Here is an 18,527-nt window from a genome sequence, read left to right as displayed (position 1 = left end):
AGGCCTCGGCCCGGAGCGGAAGTATATCCGGCCGGGGGGCGGGGTGGTCGTGCGCGGAGCTTCTCCGGCCTGGCGGCGAGGCTACGCTGGCTAGCGGCCTGGGGGAGCGGTTCAGCGGCGAGCTTGGCCCGACTCTTCTGGCGGCAGGCGGCAGGTGGGTACTCAGAGAGGCGACCGCGGGCGTTAGGGAGACCGAGCCCCTCAGGAGAGGAGACCGCGGGCGGCGGGGAGACCGGGCCCTTCAGAGGGGTGAACGGTGGCGGCCCTTGATGGAATTAGGGGTTACATGTGTCACTTTGGGGTCACCCCTGGCCGTGTCAGTAACCAGGACCCCACCTCCTGGTGTGGATGGAAAGTCCACAGGATTTTACGGCTCCCAGCACACTGGGACCCCGCCCTCTGAAAGCAGGCTTCTTGGTCCCCAGAACCCCTGAGCAGTGGGAGGTGTTTGCGTGTCAGCACTGCCCACTGGCTGGCTCCACCGCTCCGTCTGTGCACTGGCTGTAGGGCTTGCGTTTGCTTTAAAGGCCCATGTATTTTACAAAATGTCACTGAGGAGGGAAGGGGGTGTGTGATCGGGGTGATTCTCTTTGTGACGGAGAGTCACAAAGCAGAAAATAAATTGCGAGTGATGCTCCCCCCCAGAGAGCCACTCACTGCTCATTTTGGGGTAAGAGTCTTCCAGTCTTTATTCATATGTGCCTTCTGCTCCTTGCATTTTTTTTTTTTTTTTTACCTTTTATAGAGGCCCAACTGACATGCAGTGAACTGCACACATTCACAGCACACACTTGGATAAATTTTGGTATGTGATGCGCGAGCACTTTTCATGTTTCACCCCCACTGCCTGTCCGCGCTTTCGTGATTTTGGACTTGCTTCTGTTACACGTGGCCCCCGCCTGCGGCTTCTTTGTTCTTCCCTCCCCGCAACATAAAGTTCAGGGGCTTTTATTAGCCCATTTTACAGACTCAGCGTAGAGTGATGCCAAGAATCCTGGCCCTGGCCAGTGTCAGGACAGGACGCTGCAGCCTCCCGAAGCCCTGAGCACCCGTCCACACCTCCCCCCACCCCAAGTTCATGGTAGCCTGTCAGTGTCTGATGTACTGATTATGGAGTGGAGCAAGTGGAAGTCCTGGCTGCCCCAGCCCTGCCTGCACTCTGGGGCGCCCTGTTTCTCCCCTCCCTTCCGGAGGCACCCTTTGTTTGTTCACCTCAAACCTCAACCTTCTCTGATCCAGAGCCTCTCCCCTCCCTGGGGTCCGAATCCAGTGCCCACCTCAGACAGCACCCATCCCATTGCTCCTGTCCTCTGACAGGTGAGTTTTCCCCTTTTAAACTGCCCCGGATCTGGGCTGTCCAGTGCAGCAGCCAGGCTAGTGAGCACCTGAAACGAGGCTGGTCCAAAATGGGATGCGCCATTCGTGTAAGATGTGCACCAGTTTCCGGAGACTCTTGTGTGTTAAGGCGGGGGTGGGGCGGGGAGTGTGTGCAAATTATTTCCTTAATATTTTCTATGTTTGTTAGGTGTTGAGGTGATGTTTTGGTGCTCTTGGGTTAAATAGTATATATTATCAATGTTTAAGTCACTTTTTTCATTTTTTATTTTTCAGTGTGGCTACCAGAAGGTTAAAAATTACATACTGGTGTACATTATATTTCAGTGTGTTCCATGGCATTTATTCTTTTTTTTTTTTAATTTTTGTCTGCGTTGGGTCTTCGTTGCCACATGCGGGCTTTCTCTAGTTGTGGCGAGCGGGGGCTACTCTTTGTTGTGGTGCGCGGGCTTCTCATTGCGGTGGCTTCTCGTTGTGGAGCACGGGCTCTAGGCGCACAGGCTTCGGTAGTTGTGGTGCACGGGCTCAGTAGTTGTGGCTCACAAGCTCTAGAGTGCAGGCTCAGTAGTTGTGGCGCACAGGCTTAGTTGCTCCGCGGCATGTGGGATCTTCCCGGACCAGGGCTCGAACCCGTGTGCCCCTCATTGGCAGGTGGATTCTTAACCACTGCACCACCAGGGAAGCCCCCTGGGTTCACTCTTGGTGTTGTATGCTCTCTGGGTTTGGACAATGTGTACTGACATGTACCCATCATCTTATCACACGGAGTAGTTTTGCTTCCCTAAAAACCCCCTTTGCCCCCCATTCATTTGTCCCTTAGCCCCCACCCCCACTGCCTTCCACAACCACTGGTCCTTTTCTGCTCTGCCCTTTCCACAGCATCACAGAGTTGGAATCGCAGTGTCGTCTTCTCAGACGGGCTTTGTTCACTTGGTGGTGGGTGTTTACGGTTCCTCGTTTCTCTTCGTGGCTTGATAATTTGCTTTTTATTTGGACCTCCCTAAAGGAGAAGAGTAACTCTATCATCTTGAAAATCTGGACCGTGGCGTTCGCACACCAGGTGCCCCAAATAGCTGTGACAAGCTGAGTTCTAAGATCACCTCTGTCTCTCAGCAAAAGCATAAGTGGTTATTTTAGTCCCTGAGGGGGTTCTTGGAAGTGCTGTTTTCAGTTCCAGGACTCTAGATGATCCGTATTCTTAAGAAGGTTAAGCTAGTCTGTTTCATGTGTGATGACACTCCCAAGCCAGCCAGAGTTCATGGAAAAGTCAGCCATTAACCATCATTCCGGGAGCTGCTCTCACATCTCCAGGGCTTCTCGAAATGGAGGTTGAACAGAAATTCCCCAGGCAGCCGGCTTGGAACTCGGGTTTTTACTCTGGGAACTTTTGGACATGCCCCAGCTGGTGAGCCCCGCTCTTGACTTCCTGGAATTGCGAGGTTCAGATTGCTGCAGCAAAAGAGGCGAATCCGACTTCAGAAACCGAGTTCTGGGAAGGAGATGGTCATTCCTGCAGCTCCTGAGTCCCAAATAAGACATCCGGGGCCGGGTCACTCTCTGGGGGGGCCGTGCCGGGCACCGTGGGGTGTGGAGCAGCCTCCCTGACCTCCACCCACTCGGTGCCAGGAGCATCCCCAGTCGTGACAACCACAGATGTCCCCCGTGGCCCCTGGGGGCCGGGTCGCCTCATTCAAGACCCACGGCTGCAGCTGAGCGTGGCAGGAGCTCTTGCCGGCGCCTGGAGAGAGTGCGGTCCTTGGTGGACACCCTCCCCACAGACTGGGTCAGCGCACAGGCAAGTCCAGATCCCGAGGACCCTGATGTTGAGAGGAAGTTTGGGCAGCCAGCGAAGGGGAGCTCGCGGTGGACGGGAGATCGGGCCGTGGTTTCTTGTCCGTTACCCTTTCTGACACTCAGGACTCAGGTCAGTTAAACACGCGGTGACGGCTCTTGCAGCCTCAGACTGGGTCCTCAGAAGGAAGAGGTGTGGCTCCTACACAGACACACCACCCACGACCTCCCCCCGCGTTTCTCTCCTTTCTGTCCCCACCCCCACCCCACCCCCCCGTGACACCGTTCTGTTGAACAGAAAATCGCGTTTGCCCCCATGGGGAACTGAGACTGAGGAAGGAGGTTCGGAGGAGAATCGTGGCGCTGGGCTGTGTGCACCCGACAGCCCCTCTCCTTCTGGGTGGAGTGAAGGCCGTGGACGTGGGGACAGCCGGGTTTAGATCCCAGACCAGCTCTTATCTGCTGTGGGCTCAGGGCTCTCAGAGGCCCCAGGGAGGGACCTTCGTGCCTCTCTCCCGGCTTCTGGTGCGGCCGGCCATCCTGGTCATTCCTTGGCTTGTAGGGCTTGTAGACGCATCACCCGATCTCTGCTTCCATCACATGGCTGTCTCCCGGTGTCTGTGTCCAGATCTCCCTCTTTTTATAAGGACAACAGTCATTGGCCTAGGGCCCACCGTCCTCCAGTGTGACCTCATCTTAAGTTAATTACATATGCAGCGACCCCGCTTCCAGACAGGGTCCCTTCACAGGTTTGGGGGGTTAAGACTTCAGTATGTCTTCTGGGGCCGGGGAATGTGATTTAGCCCATAAAGGGGGGTAGGCAGCGACTGCTGATGGGCCTGGGGTTTCGTTGTGGGGTGATGAGAATGTTCTGGAATCAGATCGTGGTGATGGTTGCATACTCCATGATGTTTCTAAAAGCCGTTGAATTGTATACTTTTAAAGGGTGGAGTTTATAGCTGTGTGAATTATATCTCAATTGGCTTTTTTTTTTTTTTTGCGTTACGCGGGCCTCTCACCGTTGTGGCCTCTCCCACTGCGGAGCACAGGCTCCGGATGCGCAGGCTCAGCGGCCGTGGCTCACGGGCCCAGCCGCTCCGCAGCATGTGGGATCTTCCCGTACCGGGGCACGAACCCGTGTCCCCTACATCGGCAGGCGGACTCTCAACCACTGCGCCACCAGGGAAGCCCTCAATTGGCTTTTGTGTAAAAAAAAAAAAAAGATTATCAGGAGGGCTGGAATATACAGAACATGCCTAAAGCACCTGGCTTTCATGTGTGTCCGGCAGGATGGCGGGCAGCCTCCCCACCCAGGCTGCAGTCGCAGTATTTAAATGTATACATTTAGTTGATGGAAGACAGCTCTGGAGCGCAGCTGTCTTTAACAGGACAGATCCTGGGCCATGAGCATCTTCCAGCCAGACACTTAGCCTTCCAGGCCAGGGACCAGGGCTTACATGTCAACCGAAAACATGCGGGACTTCCAAGCTTGGGGCCTGTCCCCATGGCGGCGGTGGCCGGCCAGGATGTGGAAGCACCGGAAGGAAGTGGCTGCCGGGCCAAGGTGCGGCAGTTGCTTACAAGAACTGTTTCATTTTGTTCTTAGAAGAAAACGGGGGTGCGTGTGTGCCGGGGAGGGGAGCTTTGTCATCTTAACTTTTGTCACAGAGTTTGAGTGCCACACGCATCTCATCTGCAGGAAGAACCAGGGGAGCCCTTAGCGCTGAATTCCGAGAAGCCTGTCCTGGCTCCCCCCGGCCCCGCCGTCCTTGGTTCTGAGAAGGACCAAGACAAAGCAGCCCCAGAGATGGTACCTGGGACGGCGGGGCGGTGGTGGGCAGCAACTCCCGGGCGCCCTGGCCTGCGGCAGCGCTTCTCAAGGAAAAGGCACTTTCCGGTGGCCGGCCACCCAGCGGCCGCGGGAGCATGTGTTTCTGATAGAAAGCTCTTTGCTTTTGATGGGACCTTTGCCCATCCAGGGAGTTGTTCAGAAAATCGTTGCTTCCACTTAGAAAAAAACCCTCCCACTTTCTGAGGACACAGAAGGGCAGGCAGGAACCTTACAAGCCCCTTCTGCTGCCCCGCCCTGTCTTCCAGAACTGTCCTGGCATGGGTCAGCCCACGGCATGATGGGCTGTGGATAGAGCCGCAGGGTTGCCCCAGCCCCCTCCCTGAGGCCCTCCTCTCCACCCCACAGCCACACCTGTCTGACATGTCACGCGTCGCCAGGTAACATCATGTGTAGTTAGACTCCCAAACCTGTCCGCAGAGAGGCCCCAGAATCAATAGAAGGCAGCAACGGGACACTAGCGGGCTGTGTTTTTCTTGACGCTGTGGTTTCCGTGAGGGTTAGAAGGCTGGCTGCAGGGTGGATAAGGAACCTGGGCTGGTGGGTGCACAGAAGCAGCTGCCAGGGCTCGGTGGCTGGTCTGGCCCAGCTCTCCCCGCCCCGCCACCCCCCGGCTGGACAACGGGGAGCACCCCGCCTCATCTCCTCGTGACCAAAGTGGGGCTGTGCTCAGCCTGGGCTGAAGGGTGTTTGGAGGCTGAAATCAGTCCGTGCCGCTGGCAGGTGGTGGGCACGGGGCAGGACGGCTTGAGTCGCTAGTGGGTCCACACAGGGTCACTGTCCTTTGACCTGCAGCCGAGTGGCCTGAGAGTGGCTGGTTTGCAGATTAATCACCTGGGCAGGTTCACGGCGCCCTGGGAAGTTTGCAGTCACAGGTGGGGCCGCAGGGTCCATACGCAACGCATCCAGCGCCCATGCCCTCGCGTAGAGGGGTCCTGGCTGCCCGGCGCAGGGGACACGGTCAGTCTCTGCAACAGAGGGTCGGGGCAGGTGGCCTCTTTTAATCAGTGCCTCCTGTGGGGTCTGAGGTCCTCCATGTCGGGAGAGAAGCGGGCAGGTGGGCCGTTTGTGGCTGCACCCAGTACTCAGCTGCATTCCCTTCTCGGAGGCACCACCTTCCTGCAGCATCCCTGCCCGCACCCCCAAAACCAGGGAGAGTCGGAGCCGGAAGTACCCAGCCGGCCTGCAGGCATTGTGGAGGCACCTGGTGTGGGAGCAGCCCCGGCCCAGAGGGCACTTGGCCCTGGGTTTGGGATGAGACGGGCAGAAGCTCGAATAGCAGAGGGGTGGGGCTGTGGAGGCAGTGGCGGGCAGAAGTAGCCACGGTCCAGGGTGCGGGGTCGACTCCTCCTGCTGTCAGCTGCGTGGCTTAGCACTGATTTACTAATCATTAACTAGTGGTACTGAGTCACCATCTTCTAACCCGGTGGTTCTCACCTAGGGTGGTCCTGCCCCCAGGGGACACTGGGCCATGTCTGGGGACATCTGTGGTCTTCGGGACTGGGGGGAGCTCCTGGCATCGAGGGGATGGGGGCAGGGATGCTGCTCCACCCCCCACAGCACCTGGGATGGCCCTAATGTCAGCAGTGCTAGGTCTGGGCCTCAGTCTTCCCATGTAAAGTGGGGGTTCTGTTTTGTTCTGAGGGTTACTGTGAATGCCTCACTGGGTGTTGACCAAGGTGGCAGGAAGTGATGATGGCTTTGGGGAAGGAAGCGAAGGCACTTCTGGTCTGTGGACGAGGCACGGGACCTTCTTGCTCCAGAGCACAGGTGGCCTCCAGCTGCGTTGCCAGGGGGGCCCTTACACAGCGAGTGTTCACTCTGTGGCGCATCAGTGACTGCACCTTTTATCCCATGCAGTTTTCCATGCTTGTGTTGTTACCTTTCATGGTAAACAGATTTTACAGGTAGTGCTGACCTCGATTTGAGCTGAGAGGGAAACTGCTTCTGTTCTTTATGGTGCCTGGGGTAGCGGCTCAGCCCGCACTTACTCTGCTTGTCCCCCGCGCCCTGCTTTCAAAATGGCAGCTTCACTGACTGTCATTCACATGCCGGACTTTCCGCCTGTTTCCCGTGTACATTCCAGCGTTTTCAGTACATTCACAACGTTTGCAGCCACCATCTGTGTCTAGTTCCAGAACATTCCATCACCTCAGAAGAAGCCCCATCGTCAACAGCAGTCACTCCCCATCCCCTGCCCCAACCCCTGACAACCAGGAACCCACTCTCTGTGTCTGTGGATTGGCCTGTTCTGGACGTTTCCCGTCAATGGAATCACACACAGTGGGTCCTTCTGTGTCTGGCTTCTCTCACTGAGCATCGTGTCCTCAGGGTCCATCCACGTGGTAGCGAGTGTCAGAGCTTCACCCCTTTTCAGGGCTGAGTGATGTTCCCGTGTGTGGATCAGTGCACCCGTTGCTGGGCATTTGGGTGCCTCTGCCTTTTGGCTGTTGTGAATCATGCTGCTGGGCACATGCACAGGTTTTTGTGTGGACATGTGTTGACACTTCTCTTGGCTGGGCACCTAGGAGAGAATCGCTGGGTGAGGTTTAACCGTGTTTTGGTAACTGCCAGGCTGTTTTCAACAGTGGTGGCCCCATTTTACGTTCCCACCAGCAGTGCAGGAGGGTTCCGACTGGTCCACGTCCTCAGCAGCCCTGTTGATTGTCCTTTTTGATTATGGCCGTCCTCGTGGGGGGAGGTGGGTCCCTCCGCTCTTCACTGGAGCTCCTCCCGTCCATCTGGCTCCATCCCCGGATGCTCAGCTCCTGTGTTTTGCACAGTTCATGCTGCCTTGAGTTGACCTTCCCACACCCGTAGTGTCCAGCGGGGCCCAGAAGCGTGAGCAGGCTTTGCCTGCCAGCGGGGAGAACAGAAGATCCCAGGCCCACATGTAACCAGATCCAGTTACATCAACTACAAGTTATTTTGCCCAGCGCTCATTAGGATTATCTGCGTAGCCTCTGTCTGAGTTTCCTAAGACTGCTGTAATAAGTCACCACAGACTTTGTAGCCCAAAACCACACAGGTTTATTATCTCACGGTTCTGGAGGTCAGGAGTCTGACTCGGGCCTCACGGGGCTAAATCCAGGTGTGGGCAGGGCTGGTCCTTCCGGAGCCTCCAGGGGAGCATCGGTTCCCACCTTTTCCAGCTTCCAGAGGCGCCGCATCCCTGGCTCGCGGCCCCTCCTGCATCCTCACGGCCAGCAGCGCAGCATCTCCCGTCTCTCTCTGCGTCTGACCCTCCCGCCTCCCTCTTATAAGGACCCTGTGATGACACTGGACCCCCCAGGGAATCCAGGGTCATCCCTGTCTCAGGGGCCTCAACTTAATTCTGTCTGCAAAGTTCCCTCTGCCGTTTGAGGTGACATGTCCTCGGGGCCCAGGACCAGGACGGGGGGTGTCTCTGGGGCCCTTATCCTGTTGACCACGCCCTCTCCTCTAACCAGGGCAGGGAGGCCTCCTCCATGCTTTCACATTGGATTCTGAGCCCTCTGTGAGCAGGCCCTGTGGACATGCTGAGGACACAGGAGGAGGTAGGGTCAGGGTCACTCCCGCCCTGAGGGGAGAGACGCTGGGGTCTCCTCCGCCCCCTTCCATCGGGCCCCACCCTCCCCACCCCTGGGCTCCAGAAGGGTCTGCTCTCAAGGCTCAGCTCGAGCACCATCTCCCTTTAGGCCAGAGCAAAGTTTTTCTTGGTAAATTCTCATAACTTAGAGTCTCCATCCTCCTGGCTCTGCTGCCCTGGGGGCAGGACTGCCCTGGCTAGAAGGCCGGTTTGAGCCCTAGACATCATCTCTCCAGCCTCCGGAATTAACCCAGAGGCTCACATTCTAGAGGCAGCTGCTGGAGGCCAGGCCAGGAGCCCTGGGCCTGCGGGGGTTTCCAGACCTCCGAGCTGTGGAAGGGCTGAGCCTGCAGGAGACGCTGGCCTACAGGACGTGGTGGGTCGTGCCTCAGCTCTTACTGTCTGCTGAGATCCTACCTGTCCCGGTTGCTCCGCCTGGACCCGCGGATACGGGTCCTCCAAGGTCGGGGTGACCAGACCTGCCGGCCTCGGGCCTGCCCACCTGGAACGGCTTCTCTGTCACTGAGGCCGTCCTGGTGGCGTTGACGTCCTCTCTGCAGGGCCGCCCTGGGCCTGGGGGGTGACAGGTCCCTACTCAAGGACACATGAGGCCCGGCTCAGATATGGGACGTCCAGAACTTTCTGATAATGAAGGAGGGCTGTTCAAAGCCCCTCAGTTTCTGGCAGTTTGCCACACAGTGTGCTAGTCTGGAGGGCGGGCCACCTGACAAGGCTGCTGGTCCCAGGGCCCAGAAACCAACTGCCGAGGGATTTATTAAAACGTTACAGATAAGTGGTCATTCGTCATACGGGGGTGCATGGGTGCATGCGGTGCAGCCCGGCCTGGGCGGTGCAGAGGCTCTGCTTCCGCTTCCCCTCTAGGCCGACTTCCCCTTCTGTGGCTGCTCCTGGGTGAGCGCCCGGGACACCCCCGTGCCGGCCACGTCCACACTCCCGGGAAAGCGCATCTCCTGGGCCGGAGATGGAGAGCCAGGGGCGGCGGGCCAGTGCTGTCATCGTAGCAGCAATGGGGACGGGGATGGCGCCGTGACCAGTCCCGAGCGTGAGCCCGACCTGAGCTCCTTGTGCTCGATTTCATCCTTTCCTGCCCTCCGAGGTGGGGTTTGTAACAGAGGAGACGGTGCAGAGCAAAGACTTGGGAGGAGCCGGAGGGGGACCGGGCATCACGGCAGGGCCATGGCAGCTGCAGCCCCTATATCGGGGCCTCATCCCCCAAAACGGGCGGCGTCAGTCACGAGTCCAGACAGCTCATAGAGGCATCTTTACTTAGTGCACTGGGGTGGATAGTGTCCCCCCAAATTCATATCCACCCCTTGGAAATGGAGTCTGTGCAGATGTCGCAATGGAGAGATGAGGTCACGATGGGTCACGGCGGCCCCTAATCCAGTGACGAGATTGGGACACGAGACACAGGGAAGATCAGAGAGGCAGCAGGAATGTACCCCCTCCCAGTCCCGGAGGCCAGAAGCCCCAGATCTGTGTGGGCAGGGCCGGTTCGCCCTGGGGCTCTGAGGGGGCATATGTCCCAGGCCTCTCTCCCGACTCTAATGGTGCTGGCAGTCCTTGGTGTCCCCTAGCCTGTAGACACATCACCCCATCTCTGCATCCGTTATCACATGGTCTTTCCCTGGGTGTCTGTCTTCTCTTATAGGGACACTCATCATTGGATTTAGGGCCCACGGGGATAATCCGGGAAGAGGGCATCCCAAGATCCTTAACCCAGTCACATCTGCGAAGACTGCAAAGTCTCTTCTTCCAGATAAGGTCCATTCGCCAGTCCCAGGGCTGTGGATGTCTCTTCGTGGAGATGAAGAGACCACCTCGCCTGTGGGGGCCGCCCTCAGCCAGCGTGTGGGAGCTAGCAGCTCTCTCCGCTTTACTGGAAGCCTCCAGGCGCGGAGAGGATGATGCAGGGCCCGACTCAGTGTCTTCTGCTCTGAGGCAGGGGGATGTGCCTGGGGCAGTGCTGTGCGCCCTTTTGGTGAAACTCAAAACCAGAAGTCCCGGGAGCGTCCCCAGTCTGCCCGCCGGTGCTTACAGAACAGGGTTCTGAGAAGGGTGACAGTGCTTCCTCTTTGTGTGTTCCAGGTCTGGGGGAGACCCAGGGGCCCGGTGACCTTCGCATCGTGAGCGTACCGCCCGGCCCTCCCCGTGGAGGCCTCGCGGGGGGCGTCCTGAGCGCGCAGCGGAGATGTCCAACCCCTTCCTGAAGCAGGTCTTCAACAAGGACAAGACCTTCCGGCCCAAGCGCAAGTTCGAGCCGGGCACCCAGCGTTTCGAGCTGCACAAGAAGGCGCAGGCGTCGCTGAATGCGGGGCTAGACCTGAAGCTGGCCGTGCAGCTGCCCGCCGGCGAGGAGCTCAACGACTGGGTGGCCGTGCACGTGGTCGACTTCTTCAACCGCGTCAACCTCATCTACGGCACCATCAGTGACGGCTGCACCGAGCGCTCCTGCCCTGTCATGTCAGGCGGCCCCAAGTATGAGTACCGCTGGCAGGATGAGCACAGGTTCCGGCGGCCCACGGCACTGTCGGCCCCCCGGTACATGGACCTGCTCATGGACTGGATTGAGGTGCAGATCAACAATGAGGACGTCTTCCCCACCAACGTCGGTGAGTCTCTGCACTTTCATGTTCTTTTTTTTTTTTTTTTAATTTTATTTTTCTTTATTTATTTTTGGTTGCATTGGGTCTTCGTTGCTGCGCGCAGGCTCCCTTTAGTTGTGGCGAGCCGGGGCTACTCTTCGTTGTGGTGTGCGGGTTTCTCATTGCGGTGGCTTCTCTTCTGGAGCATGGGCTCTAGGCATGTGGGCTTAGTAGTTGTGGCTTGCAGGCTCTAGAGTGCAGGCTCAGTAGTTGTGGCTCACGGGCTTAGCTGCTCCGCAGCATGTGGGATCTTCCTGGACCAGGGCTCGAACCCGTGTCCCCTGCATTGGCAGGCGTATTCTTAACCGCTGCGCCACCAGGGAAGTTCTCATGTTCTTTTCATAACAGCTTTATCAGGATGGAATCCACACCCCGTAAAACCCACCCACTTAAAGTGCACAGTTTGGTGTCATTTTAGGACAGTTACAGCTTCGTGAAGCTATCAGCTCTATCTAAACCCATCACCCTGGGATTTCCCTGGTGGTCCAGTGGTTAAGACTCCACCTTGTAATGCAGGGGGTGCGGGTTCAATCCCTGGTCGGGGAAGTAAGCTCCCACATGTTGCATAGTGTGGCCAAAAATTTTTTAAATAATAGTAATAAAAAAAAATAATAAACCCATCACTCTAAAAGAAGCCCGTCCCCATCAGCAGTCACTCCCCACCCCCTCCCCAGCCCCTGACAACCAGGAATCCACTCTGTCTCTGGATTTGCCTGTTTTGGACGTTTCCCATCAGTGGGATCACCCCACTTTGTGTTCTTCTGTGTCTGGCTTCTCTCACTGAGCATCGTGTTCTCAGGGTCCGTCCACCTGGTAGCGAGTGTTGGGGCTTCCCTCCTTTGCATGGCTGAGTGATGCTCCCGTGTGTGGAGGGGCTACATTTTGCTTCAAGTTAAGGATCTTGAGATGGAGAGATTATTCTGGATTATCTGGGTGAGCCCTAAATGTCATCACAAGGGTCCTAACAAGAGGGAGATGGAGGGAGACTAGACACCCAGGAGAGCAGAAGACAGTGAAGCAACAGGAGGAGGAAGGGATTGTGAGCCCAGATAAGGCAGGAACGGGTTCTCTCTGGAGCCCCCGGAGGACCCATCCCCACCCACACCTGCACCTCGGCCCAGGGCACCATGTGGACTCTGGCCTCGGGAGCTGTGGGAGAACCCGTATGAGTTGTTCTGAGCCACTGAGCAGGTGGTAACTTGTCCTGGCAGCCCCGGGCGATGGTAGATGTCGTTCTCACATTCACCAGTGCGACACGGCTTCCTGGCAAACCACTGGCCAGTGCGCAGGCCTCAGGCCCAGCTCTTGGCCGCTGGCGTGCTCTGTGCCTTGTTAAGTTTCTCGCCCGCCGTCGGTACGCTGAACCAGGCTGACCCTGGTGGGGTTTTCAGGGAGTCATCTGGGAAAAGGCCATCCCAGAATCATCACTTGCCCAGAATAGAGATTCCTGGGCAGCCCCCCATCAGGTTGCCGGGTCCACGTCTACACATGCTCCGTGTCATCCTGAGTCCCTGCCTTGCTGGGACCCCCTGAAGCCTCCCCAGATCCTGAGCGGTCCACATCCTAGAACTCAGACCCTGAGGGCCTCTAGTCAGTGCCTCGCCCACGGAAGGAAATTCTAGTAATCCTACCAAAGAGGAAAGCACGAGAAGGGCGAGAGAAATGACCTTGGCAGACATCACTCAGCTGCCCACCAGGGGTCAGAGACCTCTGCCACACGGCCACAGTGGGTTCTGTGGCTGCTGGCGCCTTCCTCGGGCCACCTGGCCCAGGCCACACCTTCCAGCCCTGTCCACGGACCCCGGGGCCAGCTTCGCCCCTCACCTAGGTTCGACCCCCAGCCAGGCACACAGACTGGAATGCTTCTTTTTGCTGGTCTGTGGTGCTGTGCAGAGCCTGCCTCGCTCCTCAGGGTGAAATTTGTGGGCGGGCAAAGAAAGGGCGGGTCTAAAGTTCATCCTACCTTCCGTGCTGGTTCCAGTCACACCTGAGCATCCACTTAGGCCCCAAAGCCACCTGCCCACGCTCTTGAGCTTAGACCCAGGTTCTTTCCCGTAAAAGAAACGTTCTTTCACAGACTTTTCCCGTAAAGGGTCAGACAGTAAATCTTTCCAGTTTTTGCCTCTAGATGGTCTGTCTCAGCTACGCGGATCTGCTGTGTAGTCTGAAAGCTGTCATGGACGATATATAAACAGACAAGGGTGCATAAGGAGTGGGCCTGCGTTCCAATAAAACTTTATTTACAGGAGTGGGAGGTGGGCCGGATTTGTGACCCCCGTGTGAGGGCATTGTGGCAGGTGTGGGCAATGCAGTCCCAGAATCTTCTGTTTCTAGGCCTTTCTCCTACGGTGCTGCCGCTCCCCCTCCACCCAGGATGGCCCAGGGTGACCTCGGTGACTCCTGGCATCCCTCTCCCAGGAGAGGGGGCAGGGCAGGGCCTTAGCCTCGTTGGGCCCAGGACCCCGTGTGGCTGGTGCCAGCCACACCCTGTGCTCACCTTCCTCTGCCTGCCATGGGCTCTGCGCTCCCTCTGACTTCCTGACACTGTTAGGGGGACTTCCCTTATGGGGATCTCCATGCCCTGGAGACCACTGTCCCACCAAGTGGCTTTCACAGGCCTTCAAGACGGCGTGTGCTCCTGAGATGCCCCGTGAACGTGGTCGTCTCTCGAGAGTGGAGCATGCCTTTTGTTTTAGCCTTTTTTCTCCGGTTGGATGGAGGGAGAAAACCCAGAGGCCTCATTGATGCTGAACGAACCTTCCGCAGAGGTAGATCCCTGGAGCCGCTGGGCCCTGTCCACCTGTAACAGACGTTCACAGGCGCTTCCGGCCGATGGAATACCAGTCCCATCAGCTGTCACACCCACCAGGACACGCAGGAGGGAGCAGGACGGGAGCTGGAAAGGCGCACGTTCGTGGGAGCGTCTTTCCTGTTTGCCTCGTGCCTCCACAGTCCCGGGACCTTTCCCTGGTGTGAGCCGCCGCGTGGGCTCGTCTTCCACCTCCCACTTGGGCCGGGCTGTTCCCCATCTCACTGCAGACGCCATCCCGTGACGCCGCCCTGCGCACGTATCTCCGGCACTTGCCTGCACGTCTTTGGGGCCTTTGCTTGCCGACCACAGGGCTGTGAAGCACAGCACCGTCCAGCAGCTGACCGCTCCATCTTCCGGAAGCTTGTGCCTTGTGCGCCATGGCTTTCCTCGCGCTTGGTGACACCTTTGTGCTCCTCCCCCTGGGCTGCCAGCTCTGGAGCCCCTCTCTTGAAGAACTGGGGCCGGTCCACCCTGGTCCTGGGGGAGCCCCCTGGTAGTGCCGGTCAGGTGGAGCGAATGCGTGGCATCTGCCCTGTGGGACGAAGAAGACACGAGGTGGGAGCGGGCGAGCACGTGGGGGGCACAGACTAACACCGCAGGAGGGCTGAGTCCGCTAGTCCCACAGTACGTGTGTGTCACCGCAATTTAGAAAACAGAGGGGCCTCCTGGTGGCAGAGTGGCTGAGACACCACGCTCCCAGTGCAGGGGGCCCGGGTTCGATCCCTGGCCAGGGAACTAAGATCCCACGTGCAGCAGCTAAGCCCACGCGCTGCGACTACTGAGCCCAGGTGCTCTACAGCCAGCGCGCCACAGCAAAGACCCAGAGTGGCCAAAATAAACAAACAATAAATACACTTAAAAAATGGAAATAAAACGTATTAAATTCAGTGATTGGACAAGAAAGTGCAATATAGTGTATGCATGCAATTAAGTTAGGATATGTACATTCAAATTTAAGTGATGTCATGAAACATACACTGGAGAGAGAGAAGTGTATTAAGTGAAAAATGTCAAAGGCCAAAACATAGGTTTTTATGGGTTCTCCAGTTCTATTCCAAAAAATAAACATAACTGGAGACAGACACACACAGAAACCTGTGAGCCACCGGAAGTGGGATGGCGTGTCCACATCTGGCCAGACCGGGGTGGGGCGGGGCGGGACACGTCCAGCAGGTGCTTTGCTGCGGGGGCTGCAGTCCTGGCACTCTATTTGCCGGCACCCCGCCCCACCCCACCCCGCCCCCAGGCACTGTTAGGGAGCCAAGAAGTGGGCTTCCCAGGCCCGGGGTCCCGCAGAGAGGGGTTCGCGCCTGCAGCTGGGGACGCATCCTACCTGAGCTGCCCCTGCCGCCTCTGCAGGCACGCCGTTCCCCAAGAACTTCCTGCAGGTGGTGAAGAAGATCCTGTCGCGGCTCTTCCGCGTGTTCGTGCACGTCTACATCCACCACTTCGACCGCATCGCGCAGCTGGGCTCAGAGGCGCACGTCAACACCTGCTATAAGCACTTCTACTACTTCGTCACGGAGTTTGGCCTCATCGACACCAAGGAGCTGGAGCCGCTGGTGAGCGGGTCGGGGCGTCGTGGGGAGGCGAGTGCCCCCTGTCCTGGGGCTGCATGCCCATCGCGGCGCGGGCGGGCGGGTCACTGCCTGCAGCTGCCCCCGCTTCCCTGTGGGAGAAACAGATGGGCCTCTGGTGACTGTCCCCACCTACACCTCCTCCACCCACCCCTGTCCCCTGCCGGCGGAGAACAAGGATTTTTTTGGTTTTAATTGAGGTAAAATTTGCATAACGTAAAATTAGCTATCGTGAAGTCAACAATTCAGTGGTGTTTAGCACATTCACAGGGTTGGGCAACCATCACCTCTATCCAGTTCCAGAACCTTCCTTCCATCACCCCAAAAGAAGCCCCGTCCCCATCAGCAGTCACCCCCATCCTCCTCCCCAGCCTCTGCAACCACTAACCCACTTTATTTATTTCTTTTTTTAAAAAATTTATTTTATTTATTTGTTTATTTTTGGCTGTGTTGGGTTTTCGTTGCCGTGTGTGGGCTTTCTCTAGTTGCAGCGAGCAGGGGCTACTCTTCGTTGCGGTGCACAGGCTTCTCATTGTGGTGGCTTCTCTTGTTGCGGAGCATGGGCTCTGGGCGCACGGGCTTCAGTAGTTACAACATGCGGGCTCAGTAGTTGTGGCGCACGGGCTTAGTTGCTCCACGGCATGTGGGATCTTCCCAGCCCAGGGCTCAAACCCGTGTCCCCTGCATTGTCAGGTGGGTGCTTAACCACTGTGCCACCAGGGAAGGGAAGCCCCAGCCCCTATTCTTTTACAACTTTTAAAACTCTCTGAAAACAACTTCACAGAACTTTCTCATTTTTGTATATTCCCTTGCAGGCTCTGCCTATCAGTAAACATTTTTCCGGAGTTAAAGTTACAGTGCACATGCCTAGTGCGGTTGGGGTTTTCCTCGGGGGTAGTGGAACGTTCTGGAACTAGAGGTGGGGTTGTGCACCCTTGTGGAGGTGAATGCCTCTTTCCCACAGTTCCTTTTATGTGAATCTCACCAAATACTGAAAATCATTGTGTGCAGTTTTGTGATCAGCTCACTTTTGTTTGGTTAACTCAGTGCCCTAATCGCATGGTCATTTGTCCCACACTGATGCTTAGAGTTAGCTCTTTCTGGACACAGGGACTGTGGGACCCTTCACAGAAAGCCTGCGCTCCAGCCTGAGGCGCGCTGCCGTCTGCTCTGTATTTCGTAAGATTTGCTTTAAGTGAGGCCTGAGGGCTCCCGTGAGACTGCGTCCCCCGATTTCCTGTGTGATTTGCTGATGTCCTGCTTGTTCTTAACAGAAAGAAATGACCGCACGGATGTGCCACTGAGAGCCCCTTGGCCCCGTAGTCACCGAGTCCGCACCCGGGGAACAGTCCTACTTGAGGGCCACGTCTCCAGAACAGGGACCGGTATTTTCTAGCCCAGCAAATTCTGTGCTGTCTGGGCTGCATCCTCTCTCCGATCCCAAGGTGGCAGCACCCGTGGGTCTGAGCCTCCCTGAGCCCCAGTCTCCTCGGCCAGCATGGGGGAGATAGATAGAACTTGAACTCTGTGATTCCACGTGTTGTGAGCAACCGGGAAAACCCACTTCATTTGCAGACTGCTTGCACCTGCCCGGAGGCTGACCCCACTCGGGTCCGTCTCCTGCACCAGCCCGCCTGCTCGGCCGTGGGTGGTCAGGCCCCCATCAGCGAGGCTGAGACCCCGCAGTGCCCCCCGCTGCGGCCCAGGCCTGGTTCCGAGTGGTACGAGCGCTCGGCTTGCGGCCTCCTGGCGTCCTCCCCCCAAGCCACTTCCGTCCCGCTGTTCCTCCGGGACCCTTAGGCTCCTGTGCCAGCTTCCCGAGCCCACGCCCACATCACAGGTGTCCTGGGGCCCCTTCATGTCGCATAAAAGATTGAATTCGTCTAGTTGCATTTACGACCACTATGAGATGTTACCGGAATAAAAAAGTTTTTTACCTACAAGGAGTGATCCCCCTCCCCTCTAGAAAAATGTCCCCTTTCTGTCGTGAATAGCAGTCCGATTCTGCCAGGGAACGCCTCTCCCTGGTTTGGGACCTTTGAGTTTTGCCGAATGTTTAGCTGGACTTAGCCTTGCTTCACACGCCTGCCAGCTTCATATCGAAACCCTTTGTCAGCATGGCCCTCCGTGGCTCCGGGACCAAATCCCAGCACCGTCTCCCCGCGGAAGCTTGGGGGCCCCGCCCGCTCGTGCCCCACCCGCGCACAGCATCCTCCGTGGCCTTTCGCCGTGGCGGTCCTGCCCACCTGGACCACACCAGCTCTGAGTACCTCTGGGTGTCTGGGACGCTCGCGGGGAGACAGGGCCACCACCCGACACCAACACCCAACAAGTGCAATTAACACGACCTGGGCCTCGGCCCTTCCAGAAGTTGCTGGGGTCCCGCTCCCGGAGTCCTGGAAAGACTGCAGGAAACCGCCCGGTCGCGTGTAGCTCCTCTTAAATGCAGAACCACCACCAAACGCCGTAACCACTGTGCCACTCAGGTCACCAGCCAGGTTGGAAAGGTGGCGGGGCTGGAGAGGGGGGCTCCCCTGCCCACCCTCCCGTGCCCATGGGTGTTCCCACAGGACCATCAGAATAAATCACGTGTCTCCTTACCTGCACCTGCTGGTTGTCATTTCTGTCTTCCTGGTGGGAGGGCCTGGCATTGGGACACATCCCCAAGTGGCAAAGAAATCTTAGATGTCACAACAGTTTGTGCCCCCGCCCCCGCAGAGTGTCCCAAGTAGCTAAACAGATGCACAGAATATCAGTGGGATTAGAATTTCACAGGGTACAGGGTGGGGCTGATGAGGACCAGAGTCTGGAAAGCAGGTTGAGACGGCGCCCACCCCCTCTCCCGTTTCTGCTTTCGGCACTCAGCAAACGAGATTTTAACTGTTGCCTCTTTGCTGTGTAAAGAAGGTTCCAGAAAACTTTGAACCAA

General features: G+C 57.4%; 1 protein-coding gene across 2 annotated transcripts; it reads left to right on the top strand.

The window, feature by feature from the left end:
- Nucleotides 1–23: 23 nt before the first annotated feature.
- On the top strand, nt 24–18,204 carry MOB3A (MOB kinase activator 3A). 2 transcript variants are annotated; one of them, XM_022557240.2, is made up of 4 exons: nt 25–154; nt 10,653–11,176; nt 15,381–15,583; nt 16,873–18,204. In XM_022557240.2, exons 2-4 carry the CDS (start codon nt 10,756–10,758, stop codon nt 16,900–16,902), a joined length of 654 nt encoding a protein of 217 aa, XP_022412948.1. In that variant the 5' UTR covers nt 25–154; nt 10,653–10,755; the 3' UTR covers nt 16,903–18,204. The 2 variants fall into 2 exon arrangements, with proteins under 2 accessions (XP_089761873.1, XP_022412948.1); XM_089905747.1 differs by lacking the exon at nt 15,381–15,583 and having other exon boundaries at nt 24–154.
- Nucleotides 18,205–18,527: the final 323 nt, after the last annotated feature.

This window comes from Delphinapterus leucas, unplaced genomic scaffold (genome assembly GCF_059928025.1).
Source record: "Delphinapterus leucas isolate spDelLeu-1000000601 "Yukka" unplaced genomic scaffold, BTC_Dleu_Yukka2 spDelLeu_asBTCV2_sq25, whole genome shotgun sequence".
NCBI classification, from domain to species: domain Eukaryota; kingdom Metazoa; phylum Chordata; class Mammalia; order Artiodactyla; family Monodontidae; genus Delphinapterus; species Delphinapterus leucas.
Note: the sequence above shows the minus strand (reverse complement) of the source record. Positions and strands in the feature narration are given on the sequence as shown.